This window comes from Podarcis liolepis (genome assembly GCF_965112155.1).
Source record: "Podarcis liolepis genome assembly, chromosome: 9".
Lineage (NCBI taxonomy): Eukaryota > Metazoa > Chordata > Lepidosauria > Squamata > Lacertidae > Podarcis > Podarcis liolepis.
This window is the reverse complement of record NC_139564.1, coordinates 39,665,263-39,686,841: the sequence shown is the minus strand read 5'-3', so window position 1 is coordinate 39,686,841 and position 21,579 is coordinate 39,665,263. Positions and strand designations below refer to the sequence as shown.

Here is a 21,579-nt window from a genome sequence, read left to right as displayed (position 1 = left end):
TGCCACTCTTCCAGTGTGGGCAAATCTTGTGTCTTCCAATATTTTGCGATAAGTATTCTTGCTGCTGTAGTTGCATACATAAAGAAAGTTCTATCCTTCTTTAACACTTTCTGGCCAACAATGCCCAAGAGGAAGGCCTCTGGTTTCTTGGGAAAGGTATACTTCAATACCTTTTTTAACTCATTATAGATCATTTCCCAGAAGGCCTTCACTTTTGGACAAGTCCACCAGAGGTGAAAGAATGTCCCTTCAGCCTCCTTACATTTCCAACATTTATTATCAGACAGGTGATATATTTTTGCAAGCTTGACTGGGGTCATGTACCACCTATAAATCATTTTCATAATATTTTCCTTCAAGGCATTACATGCCGTGAATTTCATTCCGGTGGTCCATAACCTTTCCCAGTCCTCAAACATGATGTTATACCCAATATCCTGAGCCCATTTTATCATGGCTGATTTGACTGTCTCATCCTGAGTGATTTTCTCTTCAAGCTGCCCTCCATCCTCTTGCAGAAAACTCTTTGCCTGCCCTGCCCGTATCTCTTTTTTGCTTTTTAATTCCACACACGCACCCTTCGGACTTCGTGGCAATCGGGCGCACGGGTGCGTTTCCTAAGAGAGTGAGGACCCCCGCCTCCTCCCCACCTGCTCCCTCGCCAGCCAGCCAGCCGTGCGCCCTAGCCGGAGAGCCCCGGCCGTCCCCGTCGCGCAATCGGCTGGATCTCCCTTCAGCAGGCCGTGCTCACAACTCGGCCCAGGGACCCCCAGCAGCGGATCTCCGGCTCAGCTGAAGAATCCGGCAATCCCCCTCCTCCCCAATCGCTCCGCCGAAATACACTCCAAAACCCCCCCGATAGGCCGCCAGCCGCCAAGTCTAGTGGCGCCCTGAGCGAGGGTCTCTCCCCAACACCGCCACCTCGAACTGCGTTCTCCCGGCTACCCGAGCGAACCAGCGGCAGGACCCCGGTATGGGCCCCCCCAATATTTTTTATAAGTCGGCGCCCCTGCTTATAAACTCCTCTGTCTAATGAGAGCATGGCTAACAGTAGTAGAGAGACTTGTAGTTATTCCTTCAAAATGAAAGTTTTCCTTGTGTCTTGACTGAGAGTTCTCAAAATCTGATTTCGGCCTCCCTAAAGAATGTCTGGCAGTTGCTATAGAAGGCATAAATAACTCTCCTTCATTACACTGTATATCCCCCAACCCTTGTGGGAATGAAAGTGGATTTACTCTTAACACAATGTGAGCAACATAGCTTGAACTCTTCAAAATTTCTGTGTTTTAATGAATTGTTGAAGTTAAAGTTGCAGCACAGCTTCCCTAACCTAGTACTCTCCAGATGTTTTACACCATAGCTCTCATAATTCCTGACTATAGACCAGGGGTAGGCAACCTAAGGCCCGTTGGCCGGATGCGGCTCAATCGCCTTCTCAATCCGGTCTACAGACGGTCCGGGAATCAGCGTGTTTTTACATGAGTAGAATGTGTCCTCTTATTTAAAATGCATTTCTGGGTTATTTGTGGGGCCTGCCTGGTGTTTTTACCTGAGTAGAATGTGTGCTTTTATTTAAAATTAATCTCTGGGTTATTTGTGGAGTATAGGAATTCGTTCATTCCCCCCCCCCCCAAAAAAAATATAGTCTGGCCCACCACATGGTCTGAGGGATGGTGGACCGGCCCATGGCTGAAAAAGTTTGCTGACCCCTGCTATAGACCACGCTGGTTGGGACTGATGAGAGTTGTAGCCCAAACATTTGGAGGACACTGGATTGGAAAAGCAACAACAAAGGAAGAACAGTCCCCAAATGTCTGCACCCATCTCTTGCTCAAGGCCGTTCCTTGCTCTTTCGTAAAATGTAATATTGTTGTTTGGTGGGATACTTGACTTAGTTCCCATCTACCAGATGGACAAGCAATGGAAAAAGGATCTCTGGGGACTTAATGCCACATGCCACTAATGACTTAATTAGAATAGTGTCATTGGTTAATTAACAGGTATGTGGAGGTTGGATGAGGGAATGATAGTCATTGCCAGCACTCTGTGGACGGAGAGGAAGTTTAAGCTTTCCCTCTCTGGTTGTGATCCTAGTAAAAACAAAACAAAAACTTAGAGGTTGATGTCAGTAGGAGCTTTTGGGAAGAGTCCCCCCCCCCGAGATTGTGATTGGGGTGGGAAGGCTTAAACCTTCTCTCGTGTGTGGCGGTGCTGATGACTATCTGCTCCCTCATTTTTAATTTTGAAAAAAGTGCTAGTTAATATGAACAGCTGTCTGCCCACTTATGTGCGACCGACTTGCATGTGACCACGTTTATGCACGGTGCTGGGAAATAATTTAATTAAATCCAAACTCAGAAATGGCAGGAGAGTCCTTGTGGCTCATGAGGAGACCCTCATTGGAGCCCGGTGAGGCCATCAGTGAGGGTGGAGGAAGCCCCAAAGAGACCGGAGGCACAGTGGGGGTTTGTTTATTTTGTTCAGCCTCCACGCCTAACAGCTGATATGTGGGGTAGCGCAGCAGCCACTTTCCCATGTGTCCTCCAGCTTAAAATAAAAAGGTCGCAGAGCAGCTTTTAAACTGTGTGTGTGTGTGTGTGTGTGTGTGTGTATACAGAGAGATGGAGAGAGAGAGAGAGGTTGGAAACTGACAGGAGCTGAGGAGGGCTGGATGGGCCTCTAGTCTGATCCTCTTCTCAAGTTCTTATACTACTTCTGAAACTGGAGCCAGTACAGTAGCTATTCATAACTGTAAGCTTCATGAATTTGTCTAACCCCTCTTTAACGCCATCCATTATGGTGACCATCACCTCATCCTTTGGAATCAAATCACAGAGTTTGACAATGTTCTTTGTGAAGAAGTACATGTTTTTTCTGTCCCAAATCTTCAACCATTCAGCTTCTTTGGATGTTTCTTGCTTCTAGTGTTATGAGGAGAAAAGCATACATCTATTTATTTTCTCCACTTCACGACTAATTTTACACATGTCTTTACCCCCAAACTAAAAATCTCAAAAAGTTTAAATGTTTCCTCATAGGGGAGTTGCTCCGACCTCATAATAATTTTGGTTGCCATTTTCTGAAGTTTTCCCAGTTCTGCTATACTATTTTTCCAATTCTGCTTTCCAAAACTTGTCTCCTACTCTTTCCCATCATGGCTTTAATGTTGAACGATGAGTTAAAGTGCTTTCTTGACAATGTCATAATGTATACAAAATCATATTCCATTTGGATATTGCGTTTCAGCCGGAACAGCTATTATTCTTCACAATATCTTGTCACAGCAAAGTATTGTTGGAGAGACAACCTATAGTTAGGTGTTGTTAACTGATGCATCAGCCAAATGGCTACATGTGATGGGCTGAAATCAAGCTTCTTCGTGACAACCTATAGTTTTTTTGTGTTAGCTGAGTGATGTATTGAAGGTCACAAGTTCAGGTTGCTTCCTACAAAGGAAACACACCACATTTCTCTGGCAAATCCTAGTTTTTAGTTGTAATGGGAAGATCATGCTGCCAAAGCAATGCAAGCTCTTGTTCTCATGTAAAAATCTTCTGAAACTGTGAGATTCAAAACATGTAGGAAATGAAAGTTTTTAAATTACCGGCATGTGTGGGGGTGAGGACTTCACCATAGGGGCTTATTTCCTTGATGAAAGGGTGTTCGTGTGGTCTATATTGTTTAATCTAGTGATACGGGATTGAAGGGGAAGAGGATTTTGTAATCCTTTTCCCTAGAACATAGCGGAAAGCCAAGTGCATGTTGCCTCCCTTACTAGCTCATTTAATGCTGTTCTGGATTCCCCCCCCCCCCTCTCTGCTTTCTATCTGTTGGCCACTAAATTGTCTCTTTCTCATATTCACCTATCTGTTACCTATAGCACCCATCTCATCTCAAGTCACCTGCCTTAAGTGGGCACTTAACATTTTTGTCTCCTAATTTTGTCTCCTAATTTTGGGACTTTCCCATCATTGTACTGTGAGGACATTTTTAATTGACACATGCTCATTTAATATTTTTCTAGATTGCTTTGCTTATTTTTTTGGTAAAAAAGCAACTAATAAGTGCAAATAAACAACAACAACAACAACAACAACAAATTCCCCTAGTTTATCACAGTCACTGGAACTTGTGGCCTCAGCCACTGTTGAAGAGGTTAGGGCTGCTCTGGTGTGTGAGCATGTTTAAACTTTATAGTACTCTTTCTTTTTCTCCTTCCTGCCACCTTGATAGATGGGCATGGCCTAGAGTTACTTGAGTCCCCATGCTGCTTCAATGCCAGACTCTGTTTAGGAAGCTAGTTTTGATTGATAATTTACTGCTGCTCACTAGCATAATCACTGTATGGTGGGGTGGGGGCAGCAAGAGTAATTTCCAAAATGCTGAAGTGATGGCGTTATAATTGATTGATCGCAAAAAGGGGTTATTTGCAAGTTTGCTTTCTTGGGTGGTGAAAGGATAATTGAAGTTACTTCCAAGTGGAAATGTGACCAATTACTCATCCTATAGTACAGTCTCTGTTAATGCTTATAATCTTGTTTACTAGAAACTTGAAACAACTTAACAGCACCAAAATAAAATAAATTTAATAAAAACAACACAGCAGTACAGAACATTTGGTTCACAAAAAGAAGCGGTTTTAGCTTGGTCTGTGTGACGCACTAAGCCATGCTTTGGGTTCATGAGACTGCATTAACGTGCAGGTTCCTGGAGAAGTGCTCACCACTGCTTTCTTTCTGCCCATTTTTGCTGCCGTGCTGCACTGAGCTAAAATTTGGCATAGCATGTTGGCCAAAATGGGACTCAAGGTTAAGCTCTTGCTTCACTAAATCTGAGTGGCAACTGAAGTTTGATGTTGGTTTTACAGCTCATGGTTGTTTAGGAAAGAGCCAATAGATACTTTTCATGGTTTCCATGTTGGCTTTTTGCAGTATAGTGACGCTGCAGAGAGCTTGCTGGGGAGATCATGCATTAAAAAGGGACTCAAAAATAACTTAAAGAAGGTTTTAATAAGAAAAACAAAAACTCCATTAACACTAAATATATTAACAAACAAACATGACCCAACCACCAACCCATCCCCCAGGGTAATGGGAGAGCTAGGTGCTGCTCCTTATATACTCTACCCAAATGCTGACACACCTTAATCAAATACAACTCAGCAGCACCTGCTATGTTTCACAGCTGTAAAGCTGGGTCTCGTTATCTTGCTCTGGCCCTTGCTCCGGCCCCTTAAAGACATACACATGGAGTGGAACAATGATGAACCTTTACATTTAAAGTAACCATTCAACATTTCCCCTGCGGTTCATCATTGTGGAACAAAAACATAAAGCATACTTTGTACATGTTTTTCATGTGTAACCTTTGGAAGTGCTTTAGTAAAAATGTCTGCAATTTGATTGTCACCTGGAACATATTTAAATACAACCATTTCATCAGCAATTAGTTTCTTTACAAATTCTAAACGTAATCTTAAGACTCTAGTGCGCTGCGTATTGGTCTCTGAACACAGGATAGCAAGTCCGCTCTGGGAATCAAGGTAAACTTTTACTGGTAGTGTTACTTGCATCTGTAGGTCTGCAAATACTTGCAGATACCATTCTACATCACGAGTGGCCTGAACGCATGCACATAATTCACTCTCTGTTGTGGAGAGACAAATAATGGTTTGTGTCTGGGACTTCCATTCAAATGGACAACCGTTATAACAAAACACCATACCAGACACGCCCCTGTAATTATTTTGTTCTACTGCATGAGATGCATCACAGAAAATTTCAAAACCTTTATCAATACTGGGTGTAAACTGCAACCTATAATGTTTGGTATGTTTAAGGTACATTACCACTCTCTTAAGAGCAGAGAAACATTGTGTAGTGGGCTTTTCCACAAATTTTGCCAAAAAATGAAAAGCATAAGTTATATCTGGTCTTGAGATTCTTTGAATGAAATTTAGCTTGCCTATAGCAGAACGATACAAAGTTTTGTTAGGAAATGGCTTATCTTCACCTGTAAAGGTGAAACCACACACCATAGGCGTTTCCTTCCCATTTGCATTTTCTAAACGTAGCATTTCAACTAGATCATCAATTTTTGCAGTTTGATGAACCAGAAAAGATCCATTTTCACCTTTCTCAATTTGCATGGATAAGTAATTTTTAGCTATGCCTAATTCCACCACATCAAACTTCTTCTGTAACTGTGAAACTACCTGTTCATATTCCTGTTTAGTTTTTGTAGAAATTAATACGTCATCTACATACACACATATTTTTGTTACAGAGTTTGCCCTTTCCTTTATAAACACACAATTGTCTGCCTTTCCTTGTGAAAAACCAATATCTAGCAATTCTTTTGCTAAAGTTTGGTGCCAATTCCTTCCACTTTGGTGCAGACCATAAAGGGATTTATTTAATTTGCATACCAAACCTTCAGCAGCGTCTATGCCTTCAGGGACACGCATAAAAATTTGTTCTTTTAAATCTGCAAACAAATATGCAGTTTTTATATCTAGGTGATAAACAGAATGTCCACGTTGTGATGCATCTTTTAACAAAAGCTTAACTGTTTCATATCTTACACTTGGTGAATAGCACAAATCATAATCTTCACCTGGAATTTGTTGAAAACCCCTAGCAACTAGTCTTGCCTTGTACCTTACAACTTCATTTTTGTCATTCATTTTAACTCTATAAACCCATTTTGAATCAATAAGTCTCATATCTGGGGTTTGAGGTACAAGAGACCAAGTGTTATGCTCTTTTAAAGAAGCTATCTCAGAGTTCATAGCTTTATACCAATTTACAGCTTGGTGCTTAGGTAAATTCTGAACATCACTGTAGCTTTTTGGCTCAAAAACCACCTTATTGGCATACACAGTATTAAAATGTTCATCTGCGAAACGTTGTGGCTTCTGCCTCTTTCTATCTGAACGTCTCAGTCCGGAAGGAGAGTCAGACTCCTCAGACTTAATGGGACTAAGTGAACTACTAGTTTCAGGTTGTAAATCATCATTGTCAGACTGAAGAGGTGCCTGTAGGCTAAGCTCACGGTCAGAAAACTCAAGAGAATCTAACCTCCCCTCGGGTGCCTGTGACTTTAAATCATCAAACAAATTATCAGGTTCAACAGGCTTTTTGTCTTTTTCTATTAATTCAGAATCACCATTTCCTGCTGCTGCTGCTCCTGCTTCCTCTTCTTCCTCAGTATCATTTATACCATCAGTATCTTGGAAAACAGCAACCCCATTCCAATTTACAGTTTGTATCATGCTTCTGGTAATATGAAATTTGCCAGTTGCTGGTATGTAAATTCTGTACGCCCCCTGCTGGTATCCCATTAATTTTCCCTGAACACTACGTTCACCCAATTTCTGCTTAGCGGGATAATGCATAATTACATCTGAACCCCAAATACGTAGGTATTTCAGATTAGGGCGTTTTTTAAACAACTTCTCATAGGGGGTGACATCTAAACCAGAATGATAACTGCGATTTCTAACATAACAAAAGGCATGGAGTGCTTCAGCCCAAAACGCTTTGGGCAGATTAGCATCGTGCAGATAAGTTTTAACCCCTGCCTGCAGGTCACGCTGCACAACTTCAACAAGCCCATTTTGCCAGGGACTTCGGGGGCAAGATAACTCATGAGTAGTCCCCTGCGCTTCCAGGAATTTCTCAAAATCCTCAGAAACAAATTCCCCGCCCCGGTCAGAAAACAGGTTCTTAATTGGTTTGTTAAAGTGTGTTTTTACCCAGTTGCAAAAAACCTTGTACTTCTCAAATGCTTGAGACTTCTCAGCTATTGCATAAGTCCAACAATATCTACTATACTGGTCTATCAGGGTAAGCCAGTACTTTGAACCTCCTAATGATGGTGGGAGTGGTCCAACTAAATCACAATGTACACGCTCAAATGCCTCAGTTACTTTTCTATCTGAGCACCTGCCCTTGCGTGCAACCTTAATCTTATTCTTGCAACAGGATAGACACTGCATAAAGAATTTGCATGGTTTTAAGTTGAGGCCATTGACAATATTCTTTGTCTTAATTACATCAGCAAAATTCAGGTGTCCCAGAATTCTGTGCGCCACGTGGATACACCCAGAATGTGGCCTTACATTCCTCAACCCCTGGCTTGACTGTGCTGCTCTGCAATTTATAGGCGATTGGGAGTAGGTGCGAAAATACAGTCTATATAAACCATCAGATTCCCGGGCATACAATAGACGTTTGTTCCCCTCGAAAAACTCACACATAGACTTTAAGAAACGCACAGTTATGCCTTGACGAGCAAAGCACCTTACTGATAATAAATTGTCCACTGACGGGCAGTAAATGCAGTTCGCTATTGTAATGTTTAAAGAGTCAAGTTTAACAGTACCTCTGCCAAGCGACTGCAGGACTTGTGAATTGGCTAAATGTACATTACCGATTTCCTCTTCGAAAGAAATAAACAAGCTTCGATCATTGCAAATATGCTGCGATGCTCCTGAGTCGATAACAAAAGACTTCCACTTGGCATCTTTAATTCTTTTACGATCTGTAGTCCGAGCGTGAAAAGCTTGCGGCTCGTTTCTGTCTCTACTATACAATGCCGGCTGCTGGGCTGACAACAGTGATTGACGAACAGAAACAGGCTTGGGAGTACTTTGCTTTCTTTTGGCTTGGCAGTCCCTTGCAAAATGTCCTTGCTTATTGCAGAACCAACAACGCTTTGCAGCTTTAAATGCAGTTGTATCACCACAGGTTTGCATATGGCGTTCTTCATTCTTTCTGGAAACAGGAGTGCTTATGGCACAAGCCTCCCTTCTATCCAACTCGCCCATTAATCTTGCCATTACCCCTTCCACAGTTAATTGTGCTGGTGGAACAGCAGATATCTGGCTAGCTATACCATCAAAGTCCTCATTAAGGGAACAAAGGATGATAAAAACATACTGATTTTCAGGTACCTCCATGTCCCTTCGAATTAATTCGCCGCGTATTGCCTCCAGACGTCTCAAGTGTGCTGCCAAATCACCACCAGGCTGCAACTTCGTCTGGTACAACTGCTTGAAAAACGTCAATGCAGACGCTGACTCTTTTCTAACATGCACTGCTGCAAGACTGTCCCACATTTCTTTGGCAGTTTTCTTATTTCTTATATAGACTACTTGCTGTTCGCTGACTGCCAAATTAATTATCGCCCTGGCTTTTGCATCTCCTTTCGACCAAGCATTAGTTACAGGGTCAGGAGGGTCATCAGTTACATAGGTCCATACTTCTCTAGAGGTCAAAAGCGCCTCCACCCGAAAAGACCATAAACTATAGTTTTCATCTGTTAGCTGTGGGAAGACCAGAGCCTTCTCAGCTTCAGGAACCCGGTCAACCATTCTGGAACTCTTCCAGACCCACAAAAACTACGCTAACAGGAGAAGGAGTTTTCAAACCTTTCTCAGAGTCCAAAAATATGCAGTCATCCACTCAGCAGCTGGGCCCATAACCAAAGATGTTGGCTTTTTGCAGTATAGTGACGCTGCAGAGAGCTTGCTGGGGAGATCATGCATTAAAAAGGGACTCAAAAATAACTTAAAGAAGGTTTTAATAAGAAAAACAAAAACTCCATTAACACTAAATATATTAACAAACAAACATGACCCAACCACCAACCCATCCCCCAGGGTAATGGGAGAGCTAGGTGCTGCTCCTTATATACTCTACCCAAATGCTGACACACCTTAATCAAATACAACTCAGCAGCACCTGCTATGTTTCACAGCTGTAAAGCTGGGTCTCGTTATCTTGCTCTGGCCCTTGCTCCGGCCCCTTAAAGACATACACATGGAGTGGAACAATGATGAACCTTTACATTTAAAGTAACCATTCAACATTCCATTTTCTAGGTTTCCTAATATTGTTGATGTTGAAAGTTCATAAAACAGCTTTCTTTCTGCTGTAGAACTTGCTGTAGAAATGAAATGCTGCTGAGGTAAAACAAAACTCAAGTTTTATTTTTGTAAGGTAGTTTTAGGTTGGCAAAATGGATTGCTGTTTCTTCTTTATATCATATAGAATAGGCATTCCTGTATGATAGCTCAAATATGCAGAGTATCTCTTATATTATTATCATAGAACGATGGATTTTAAAATCATGGGGTAGTCATCCCAAACTAGCAGGGAAGCCAGCCTAGATAATTTTTCAAATATTAGGTTAAAAGCCTTATTTTTTTTTCTACCATGAAAAGCACCTTGCATAAATGCACCCTCATTGCTGGCTATTGAGATGGAGCTCTAGGACCGAAAAGCATTTCCAAAATTGGGAGAAGCACTACTTGGCATTCTTGGACTCCACTCTTAGAACCTGCCATGAACATAAACAGATATATCTATATATCTATATGTGTATGTATATCTATGTTATATATCTATTTGAAACACTTTTGTTGAAATTGTCCTAGAGCTATATGGTGGCTGTCTTACATTTGTAAGAAATGATGTTGCTCTTAGTCATGTTAACGGCTGAAGATATTGTTCTTGGACTCATTTCATCTTGCTCATTTGGAAAGTTTAAATCTCATTACATTAATAAATTAAATTGGTGGCATTTATGATAGTGTTCTTTTCCTTTTGAGTGCATAGACCAATTTACCTTGAAACAGAAAGTAATCTTGTTAATTCTATGAAGCATCTATTCTTGCTGTTTCAGCTGTTACTAAATATAAGAATGATATACAGTCCTAAAGAACATTTATTCTTAGTGGTTCTCTTCCAAAGCTCTATACTAAGAATGTACTTTCCAGCTTTGAACTCTTCCCATTTCTGTCCCAGAATCTGCCTCATATTTCCTGTTTCTTGCCTCAATTTTTTTTACTATTTTTTTGGTCTCTGTGTTTGTTATTTTCTATTTCATATTATTACAGTTGAAGTCTAGAAAGCTAACTTGATGGGAGAAAAGTTTAATCGAATTGCACTGTTTAGTATCTCTCTGCTTTACTGATGTCCTCCCACAATGGACTTTTGAAAATTTATATGACTGGATGTATATGACATGAACAGTATGGGTGATATCCAATATTAGTCGTTCTCAGAATAGACCCATAGAAATAAAAATCAAAATAGCTCAAGCCCATTCATTTTAATGGGCCTCCTCAGAATATGCCTTGAATGGATATCACTCTCTATTTGAATTCTTATATAGCTAAACAGCAATACCCATATCCAAGGGGAAAGTATTAGTAGGTTTGCTGTGTGTGTGTGTGTTATATATATATATATATATGTGTGTGTGTGTATATGTGTGTGTGTGTGTATCTTGAGGAAAGAGGTAGCATGAAAATAGCCATGTAAGGATTGATGTGCTCAGTGGCAAGGAATGCTGCCTAACTGTTCAGGAGGGGAAAGTGTGGAATAAAGTGGTTTACTTGGAAGAGGCTTTCTGATTTGAAATCCTGACAGGTTACAGGTCTATTTGCTGAAGTATAATGTCCAGATTAAATCACCACAATTCTATAGCAGTAATTCAGAATGAATTACAGAACAAAATACTTTGATAACGTAACATTTACTTTTTAATTTAATATTATTTATCACTAGAAAGCAAATAGTTGTTGGCATCCATGTGTCTTGAGAGACAATGGAGTGTGCCTCCGGGGGTGAATTCAAACCGCTGGAGCTGTGCCATCCTGCCTGCTTTTGCTGCAGAGCAAAACTTGGAAGTGACCTGTCTTAACATGCTGGGTTTGAGACCCATTGGCTACCCTCTCCTGTGGGAAGTGCTACAGTGGGTCAGTGAGCTGTGAAAGACTTACTCTATGTACAACAGGAATGGGCAGAAGGCAGATTGGGATCTGCTGGTAGGTTTCTGAGCGATTTGCAGTTGTCCCGAAAGGATTCTGATACCCAGTTGTTTAACAGTAGACATAAAAGAGCCTCTTTCTTGTTGCTAAATTAGACTGCTTAGGTGAAGAAAGTTTGGGGTGATGGGGGAGAGAGAAACCAGGAGCTGATTTTTTGTGAGATACGACTGTGAACTCAGTTCTGTACTGAAAACAATTTCCTGAGCTGAGCTTGGTACACTTAAAATTAATTATGCTCACACTTGGCTTGGATCCATTGGATCTGCCTGTAGGATTGGTATGAGGAAGTGGAGTTGGGAGTCCAGCAGCATCTGGAGGAAAACAGGTTCCCATAGAATTTTAAAGTTCCTCTTCTAGTTTGACGTTCTTTATCCCGCCAGTGCAGGTGAAGGTAGTGGATTGATGAAGAACTAGCAAACATTTTCCCTAGAAAATTTCATGTGGTGAACAAATTGATTAAAAGAATCAAAATGAGTAGTAGGAATGGACGTCCATATGCTAGAGATACATAGAAGTGCCACATCCTCTTCTTAATTGCATGCAAAGCAAGTGGAGTTGGTCTTTTTGGTTGTACTGCATGCTGCTACTAATCTTAACTGCTCATATCTGGTTGTACAGGTTTATGTTGGCAGCTGTCTGGGCGGTGTGTACCTTATTTCCGCTGTCTCAACCCAGTCTCTCTCTCTCTCTGTCAATTTCTGTGCTTTGCGATTCATCTTCTAAAATTATGAATTTTAATAAAAAATGAAATATATTCCACATCCAGCCCAGTCGTGTTTAACTCTCACATAATGGCTAATATGTCAAATACTCACTTCAGTTCACCCATATAATATGGGGCATAGTAATACTGACTTGGATTACAGGGTTGTGGTAAGGATTACAACTATATTGCATGTGAAGTTTGTTAGATATTTGAAAGTGCAATATTGCAAGTATTCATTAGTAAATCAGTACTGTAGTAGCTAAGAGTGACCACCTTGTAATTATCTTAGGCTTCTTTTGAAAGGGGCAGTTCTTAATTCAGTTCATATTTTCCCCCAGTTAACTGTAGTTAATTCTCAGTAGAAGGTAACTTTTATTCATGTTGCAAATCTAGGAGATAATGCATAATAAAGGACGTTACATGTGCTTATGTTGCAGCAGAATTCCGGTAGACTTCGTCTGTGCTGCCTTCCTTCCCACCCCTTTATGAGGGTATATACATTTCTTCTCCTGCAATACTGAACACACAGAATTCACAGAAGGACCTCAGTAAGCTCTGTGTAACCCTAGTAGTTCTCCTGACATCCCATACACATGGGGAAGGTAGTGATTTTTTAAAAATATAGACCCTTAATTCAAAGAGTTATTCTCATAGCTAGCTATAATTAAGAGGGAGAGAGATAACACTTAGTAGATGTAGCTTTCAGCTTTTTGCCAAACAAAAATCTAAAATATGGAACATCCAGTAATTTAATGTAGGCTGGTAGAGTAGGCATTAGAAGGGCCTTATCCCTTCTCTGCATCCCACATAGAAGCCAAGTGAGTTGTTAGAGAAATTAAGCCCCCTCCTCTATGCCTGCAATAGAAATTCAAATCTCTGTCTCTCTGCCAGCCCCCCAACATCCCGATATAAAATTAAAATCACAGGCTAGTAACCCTTGTGGCCTTATTTACAAGTCTGAACTCTTTGACAAGTGAAGCTACTGCATTCTTTCATTCCGTCAGAGTCCTTTCCTGTTGGATTCCTCCTTATTTTTACTTGCTTTTAACTTTCTTGCACTCCAATCCCCAAAGTTTCTGTGTAGTTTCAGAACTTTGGAAGGGGCAGTATTTTATTTAAGAATACTTTCACTTGCTTTCCAGAATAAAAGCTATATTAGTCTGCGGAACTCTCTCTTAAAAAAACCCCAAACATCAATTCTCTGTATATTTATTTGAAAGCAACCCCATTCAGCTTCTGAATAGGTAGCCATAGGATTTGGAATTGCAATCCAAGGTAGCCATAGTGCTGTTATTTTTAATAAAATTCATCAGTGAATGTATGTTGTGAGTTCCTTTAATGCATTTATAGCTCCAAATACATAAAATTGACTGGGAGAATGTAATAGAAAGCATGATACTATTGAATATGGAATTCCCCTTCTGCTGCAAGCCGTTGTTCTTTGTTATTTCAAGGACCTGGTACTCAAAGAACATCATGATTTTATTGGCATCTTTTGACAGCAGACTTATCATTGAAAAAGAAATACTGTGCAGTTACAAGGCTGGAATGCTGTGCCTTAAGACTATGTGTTTCTTATATTAATTAAAAAGAATAAGAAGTTTTGAGTCTGGATCGTTGTCCTGTGGGTACTTCTGTGCTCCCATTTTCCTGGAGCTCAGTGAAGTGCTCCCCACTTGCAAGCTGGCACTCTCGGAGGAGAAAGACAAATAGATTGTTATATGGGGGGCATACAGACTTGCTTTTCTTTGTAAATAAATGGGCTGCCCATGGAGGAAAGTGTCTGAAATCGGTGCTGCGTACAGTTCTAAAATGAACTGTTCTCACATTTTTTTATCCAAGGAGCTCAATAAAATCCAACTAGTTTTTTAAGTTTAATATTATTTTTCATGTCTTAATAGGTTCAATATTGTTTGCCTTATAATTGCATTTCCCATAGTAAAGGTAAAGGGACCCCTGACCGTTAGTCCAGTCGTGACCGACTCTGGGGCTGTGGTGCTCATCTCGTTTTATTGGCCAAGGGAACCGACGTACAGCTTCCAGGTCATGTCGCCAACATGACTAAGCTGTTTCTGGTGAACCAGAGCAGCGCACGGAAACGCCGTTTACCTTCCTGCCGGAGCGGTACCTATTTATCCACTTGCACTTTGATGTGCTTTCGAACTGCTAGGTTGGCAGGAGCAGGGACCGAACAATGGGAGCTCACCCCGTCACAGGGATTCAAACCGCCGACCCTCTGATCGGCAAGCCCTAGGCTTTGTGGTTTAACCCACAGCACCACCCGTGTCCCTTTTCCCATAGTAAATTAGTAGAAATACATGTTTTACTCAGGTAAGGTTTTAAAAGTGTCTTCTAGTTCCTGGGTTAATTAGGAATGTCAAATCATATAACAGTAAATGCCCAACTCCTAGGTGAAGCCAGTCCTAGACTTCTATAGCACACGGAAGAGCTAAGAACCCTCCTCTGTAAGATCTCGGTGATTGAACCAGGATATAAGGCAGTCCTGAAGGTATGCTGGACTCAAGGTGTTCAGGACTTTGTATATTAACACAAGAACCTTGAACCTGACCCAGTGAGCCAGGGTGCCTGCTTTAGCAGAGATGTTGCCTGCTGTTGGCCATTTGCTCCCATCAGCAGTCTGTCTGCTGCATTCTGCAGTAGAGGGAGCAGCTTCCACGTCGCATTTAAGGGCAGTCCCACACATAGTGCATATTGTAGTAATCCAGCTTCAACGTTACCAATGGTATCAGACTACAAAGACCCAGATTGTCCTAATTTCAACAGCAACTATTTCAAGAGCATTTTCTGGTTTTACCATTTGGGAACATAGGAAATGTAATACCCCCAAATTCTTTGCACAAATTGCCCACAAATGTACAAATTCAGATTGTCTGTAGCAAGTCAGCATTTGGTGAATTACACGGCCAACAACTTTAATGCTTTATGTGTATACATTTCATTTGTAGAGCACTTAAGCGCGAACAAAATGAAAACTGGAATTTTTATAATGTTAACTAAAGGTTATATCGACATGAGTTGACTTCCACGGTGGGTGTCCCCTGTGGAGCAGATTTTGAGGATTTGGTGATGGTGGGCTTCAGAGGTTGGGAGGACAGGGAACAGGGAAGTGTCTTCTGCTTGCCTAGTGACAACATTGGTCGCAACTTCATATTTCTAACCTCAATCCTCCAACTCAAAGACCATTCTTCAATGTAATATTTTTCCCATTTATATCAGTGGCTTTTGAGTATCCTGTGTTTTATCTCAGTTGCAGTTTATGATGGTTTTTTTCTGTTAAACCTTTGGTATCAACACTGAAACATTTTCATAAGAAGATATGGATGTTTTATGTAATAAAGAGCAAATAATATGAAAATACTGAAACAGGTTGTCTCTACCTGTCCCCTTGATCACTTTTTAATGGGATACCGTAGTACTGTTTGAGATCAAATTTGAAAGTCTGAATAGGTTAGAATGATAGGAATTAGTAAAATCTAATAAAAATGGAAAAGACAGCTTTTATTATTAAAAAGTAATAATAAACTGTAAGTCAGTGGAGACATATCTGAACTTGATAGCAAATTTCTAAAATATGAGGTATTGATTTGATACATCTACTGTCGTAATGCTATCATAGACTAGTTAGAGAGATCCAGTTCTACTTGTCTGCATATGTTGTCTTCATAATAAATAGATCAGGACCCTGAGGATCAGTTCAACCCCCTACAATGCCGGAATATGCAGCTGTCCCATACATTGAGCCTGCAACCTTGGCGTTATGACTACCACGCTCTAACCAGCTAATCTATCCTACCTTGCTTTATGTATACTAATTTATTAGCTTCAGTTCATAATTTTAAAAACCATTATGAAGTGACAAAATAAATCGCCGATGCACGTTTCTCAGCAGATGATCCTAATGGCACGCTGTGCTTTTCAACAAATTTTGTCGACAAGTAACTTTTTTCGTTTCGCTTTTAGCATGCTTAACTTGTTATACAGAGAAGAGGCTGCCCTCTAGCGGGTCAACATGGGAATTCACTTAACATATTTTCTTTTTCAGCCACCCAACATAACCATATTTGACAATACTGTACTTCTAATCAGTGTTGCAATCCGAGTATGTTTTATGTTTAAACTTCACTGTTGCAATATCATTGTGTGGCACTGGTGTTTGTGTGTGTGAGAGCTTTTCCATAACCAAAGGTGCTTGTTCATAGGAGATGGGATAATACCTAACAAGGTAATGATGGTAATGTACCTTAAAGTAAAGGTAAAGAACCCCTGACAGTTAAGTCCAGTCGCGAACGACTCTGGGGTTGCGGCGCTCAACTTGCTTTACTGGCCAAAGGAGCCAACGTTTGTCTGCAGACAGTTTTTCCGGATCATGTGGCCAGCATGACTAAGCCGCTTCTGGCGAACCAGAGCAGTGCACGGAAATGCCGTTTACCTTCCTGCCACAGTGGTACCTATTTATCTACTTGCATTTTGATGTGCTTTCGAAGTGCTAGGTTGGCAGGAGCAGGGACCCTAGCAACGGGAGCTCACCCCATTGCGGGGATTCGAACTGCCAACCTTCCGATCGGCAGGCCCTATGCTCAGTGGTTTAGACCTCAGCGCCACCTGCATACCTTAGAATGTTCCTCATAGATTGACATGCTAGCTGTGTAATCCTTACAGCAGCCCCCCTAGAGTAGATATGGGGATGATGCTACTATTCTAGGGCTATGTGTTGTGGTGACCAAGGCTGAGAGAAGTAGGTTTTCTAAGGCCACCTAGTGAACTTGGGACTGAGATGAGAGCTGAACTGGGAGCTTCTAGGTTAGGCTCTCAGCCACTACCCATTATGTTGTATCATCTATGATATTTTTATAAGGAAGGGATGTTGTAAATCAATTAATTCCTTAATTTATCGGTGATCTTCCAATTGTGTTAGCCCTGTTATTCTGTGTTGGCACATATATAAAGAACTGATCAGTAGTTCTACATGTTCCAAAGTCTTTCTGATTTTTGTTTCTTGAACAACCTCTCCTCCAGAGGCTTTATAGGATCTCTGAAACGGAAGGGAATTGCAAAAGCAGTTTGTGGTATCATATGGGGAATTAATGTTCACTCTACCTAGATAAGTAGAAGCCCTTACACTAGTTTAAAAATACTTGTTCCGATTGTGACCAGAATTTTTTGTAGTTATTCCAAAAGCTGCATACTTAGCCAATAAAAATTACAGCTGCTGTTTCATTATTGCAAGTGGTATTGGTTAGTGTAAATTATACCTTTGATATAATTTGATAGTAATCGCTCACTTAATGACTAAGCACAATTCAAGGCTTTTCTGTAACAAATGTGTATATTTATCTGCTTATACTACACAACACCACATGCTTCTGAGAAATATGTATGTCTGCCATTGCTATTTTTATACGTAGAACTGTGCTTCTTCTGGCACAATGTATTAAATGAAATCTGTGTGAAATAGATAGTGAATCATCAAAAATATATGGGTTACAAATAGCATTGGAAATCAATTTTATAGAAATTTTAATTTGAAATTAATCAAATATGTTTCTCAGTCATTGAGTCTTTTTGAAAAAAGTGGGTGCATGTTTCTCACCAGTAATACGGTATGTTTTGTATAGGTATCATACATGAAATCATGGCCTATGTTATGTTATGTTTGGTGTAAAAATAAAAGAATGTCTCCATCATCCTATCACTCCACATGACTTACAGTCAACATGCTACAGCTTGAATTTATGGGGTTGAATAATTTTATGTTTAAATACATGGTATGCTTCCTTTTTAAAATGACATGGTTTAATTTTAAAAGTAATACTTATACTAATTCCATTACACAGATATTTGGAATGAATTTGTATTTAGCTGAGACTTCTGCATATATAAACATTTTAAAAAGTGCGATCTCTACGCACCTCAGAGGCTTCGCTGCTCTGATCATAACCAGAGTTCTGTTTCTGCCCACCAGCTGACCTAAGATCAGTGCTATGAAGGTAGACAGGAAGGGCAGCTCCTTTGTGCCCAGCATCTGGGTCCCTCACCGTAACCGCCAGGTGTTTGCTGTTCGTAGATAATACTTTAAATGGGTACATGCATCAGATAGAAGAACTCCTGCATATCCTTAAGGACTTCACACTGGGTAGTCCACCTCTGCTGCTACAGCAGCCTTTGGTTCCAGCAGGGTGGCCGAGGTACTTTGGAAGCCTTTTTCTGCTAGCATGCTGGCCTCCCTGAGTATTACCAGCTGTGCCTGTTCCTGCACCACAGTGCTCCATTGGTAACCTCAAGACTTGATTATTGTAATGTTCTTTATGTGGGGCTACCCAAAAGCTGCAGTTAGTGCAGAATGTTATGGCCAGACCTCTCACAGGAGCAGGCGACTGGCAGCATGTGACTTCTCTGCTGAGAGCTTTGCACAGGTTACCAGTTTGCTACTGGGTCAGGTGTGAGGTTCTTGGGTTAATTCACAAAGCCCTGAACAACTTGGGACCAATGTACCTTAAGGACCGCCTGCCTCTCTTATGCTCCACCTCAATCACTGAGATCCTTTGATGGGGCACTTCTTGTAGTTCCTCACACCCCTCAAGTTTGATTGGCCTTTACTAGGGATCAAGCCTTTAGTGTGACAGGCCATGTGCTGCGGACGGAACTCCTTGCCAGTAAAAGTTCAGAAATCACCCCTGCCTTCTTTCAGACATTGCCCCTGTTATTTAGACAGGCCTTTAAAATATGAAATGTGTAAAATGTATTTATGGACTTTTTCTGATGTTTTATTGATGCTTTAGTTGGTATTGTGAGTTTTGGTATATTGCTCACTGTCATGTTGTATTTCTACAAAAGTGTGATCTAGAAATGTCTGATTGATCAATTAATGACATCTACTCTAATTTAGCAGCTTGAGTTCTTATAAACAGACCCCCAAATACCCTTTTAAAATGCAGTCTTTTTGGGTTATATTTTGTATCCAGCAGAATAGCCACTGGTTTGTTTTTCACACTGAGGACCTTCTGCATGTTTTCATCTTGTCATCAACAACTTCGCTTAAGATACATTGTCAAATGAAACAATTAGCATAATTGTGGAAAGCACATTCTCTCTAACCAGTTATGAAGGAAATTAATTTTTAGAAGAAACTTTTCAGAGACAATCAATTTCTTTTTCTATATTGCTTTCATTATAATTGGCACTGCCCAGGGTGCCTAACTTAGGTTTTATGGACCACAAAAACTTTATTATATTAATGGGGCCATTTAGTGCTCAGTGTTCATATTCTTTCCCCCCTCCATCTTGACACTTGGAGTTAATCTAAAGGTATAAAACTAATTACTTACTATAAAATGCATAAAAAGAGGGCTTAATTTGGTATTGGAATGGCCATATTACAGCTTCAGGTTTAAAATAAGGCTTCCATGCTGGGCTTAGAACTGTTCTTGAGTCAGGGCAATACGTGAAACCCAGCTCTGTATAAATAACTGATATGCTGATAAAGTGTCTAATCTTTGTTCTCTACCTCTGCTTTTTTCTCCTTCTCAGAATGTGAAAACATTTGCATCTTCAGATAGTCTAGCAAAGGTCCAAGAAGTAGCAAGCTGGCTTTTGGAAATGAATCAAGAACTGCTGTCTGTCGGCAGTAAGAGACGACGAACTGGTGGGTCTATTCGAGGTAATGCTTCCTCAAGCCAAGTCGATGAAGAGCAGATGAATCGAGTGGTGGAGGAGGAGCAACAGCAGCAGCAGCAACAATTACGGCAACAAGAGGAAGCGCACGCGGCAAGGAATGGGGAAATAGGTGGTGGGGAGCCTGGACTTTGCCACAGAAATGAGTCCCAGCAAGAACAATTAGAAGAAAACAACAACAGATTTATTGCAGTGGATGAAGAATATTCTGGTAACCAAGAAGAGGAGGAGGAAGATGAACATGCTGGTGAACAAGAGGAGGAGGAGATGGAGGAAGAGGAAGAAATGGACCAGGACAGTGATGATTTTGATCAATCTGATGAAAGCAGCAGAGATGATGAACGCACTAATAGTAATACTGTCACAAACTCAAATAGTATCATGGACTTAGCAATACATCAGCAGTCATCTCCATTCTACATAAAGTCAAAGGTGAGTAATTTAAAGTAATTTTAAGCAAAGCACTGAGGCATGGAGATTTTTTTAAAAATAAGAATTAAGCAATTAATATATATTACTAGAATAATGCACTCCTATGAAGCTACTGATTTACTATGAAGGCTTTATACCAGCGTTCAAGTATTTTTCATATTTATTGTGAAAGAAAAACATTATACTACTCTACCACTAAGCACTAAGTTCAATGGCATTGGGATCCTTCTGTGCTCTGCTCTTACAGTTGCTCTAAGAAGCACTTAATAATAATAATAAATAAATAAATTTTATTTATATCCCACCCTCCCCAGCCAAAGCTGGGCTCAGGGCGGCTAACAACAATAAAATAGTACAACATTCTAAAATCATTTCATTATAAAATTAATTCAAATCAAATTGATGGCAACCATTAGGCTAAAGTTCTGTGAAGATTGCCAAAGGAGGGAGTCAGGTTGTGCCCTGGCCAAAGGCCTGGTGGAACAGCTCTGTCTTGCAGGCCCTGCGGAAAGATGTCAAGTCCCGCAGGGCCCTAGTCTCTTGTGACAGAGCGTTCCACCAGATTGGAGCCACAGCCGAAAAAGCCCTGGCTCTAGTTGAGCCTTTGCTATTTTTTCTCCTTCAAGGCAAGTGAAATGGAATTTGTTAGTTGTGTATAATGTTTTGTACATATTTGCCAAAATAGTATGTATTAGCATTTTTTTTTACAAGAAACTCCTTAAAATATGTACCAGAAGGCAAGGTGCTGATAAACATGAATAGGTAATCAAAAAAGTTCTTTGCTTTTTTAACTACAGCATGCCTGTCAGCTTTCTAGGCTAAGAAATGTTTGCCATCATACAAGTTCCAATATTTCTGTCTTACTTATATGCTGAAAACTGACAACAGTTTTCTAGTGGATTCCATTCCT

At 40.6% G+C, this 21,579-nt stretch overlaps 1 protein-coding gene across 2 annotated transcripts in view; it reads left to right on the top strand.

Moving 5' to 3' along the window:
• The window catches only part of FBXW7 (F-box and WD repeat domain containing 7), a 130,494-nt gene that overhangs the window by 31,201 nt on the left and 77,714 nt on the right, over window positions 1-21,579 (top strand). For both annotated transcript variants that reach the window (XM_083520010.1, XM_083520009.1), the window contains one exon: window positions 20,094-20,669. In XM_083520010.1, coding sequence (XP_083376136.1) covers window positions 20,163-20,669 — 507 coding nt within the window. In that variant the 5' untranslated portion in view covers window positions 20,094-20,162. The remainder of the gene's footprint in view (window positions 1-20,093; window positions 20,670-21,579) is intronic.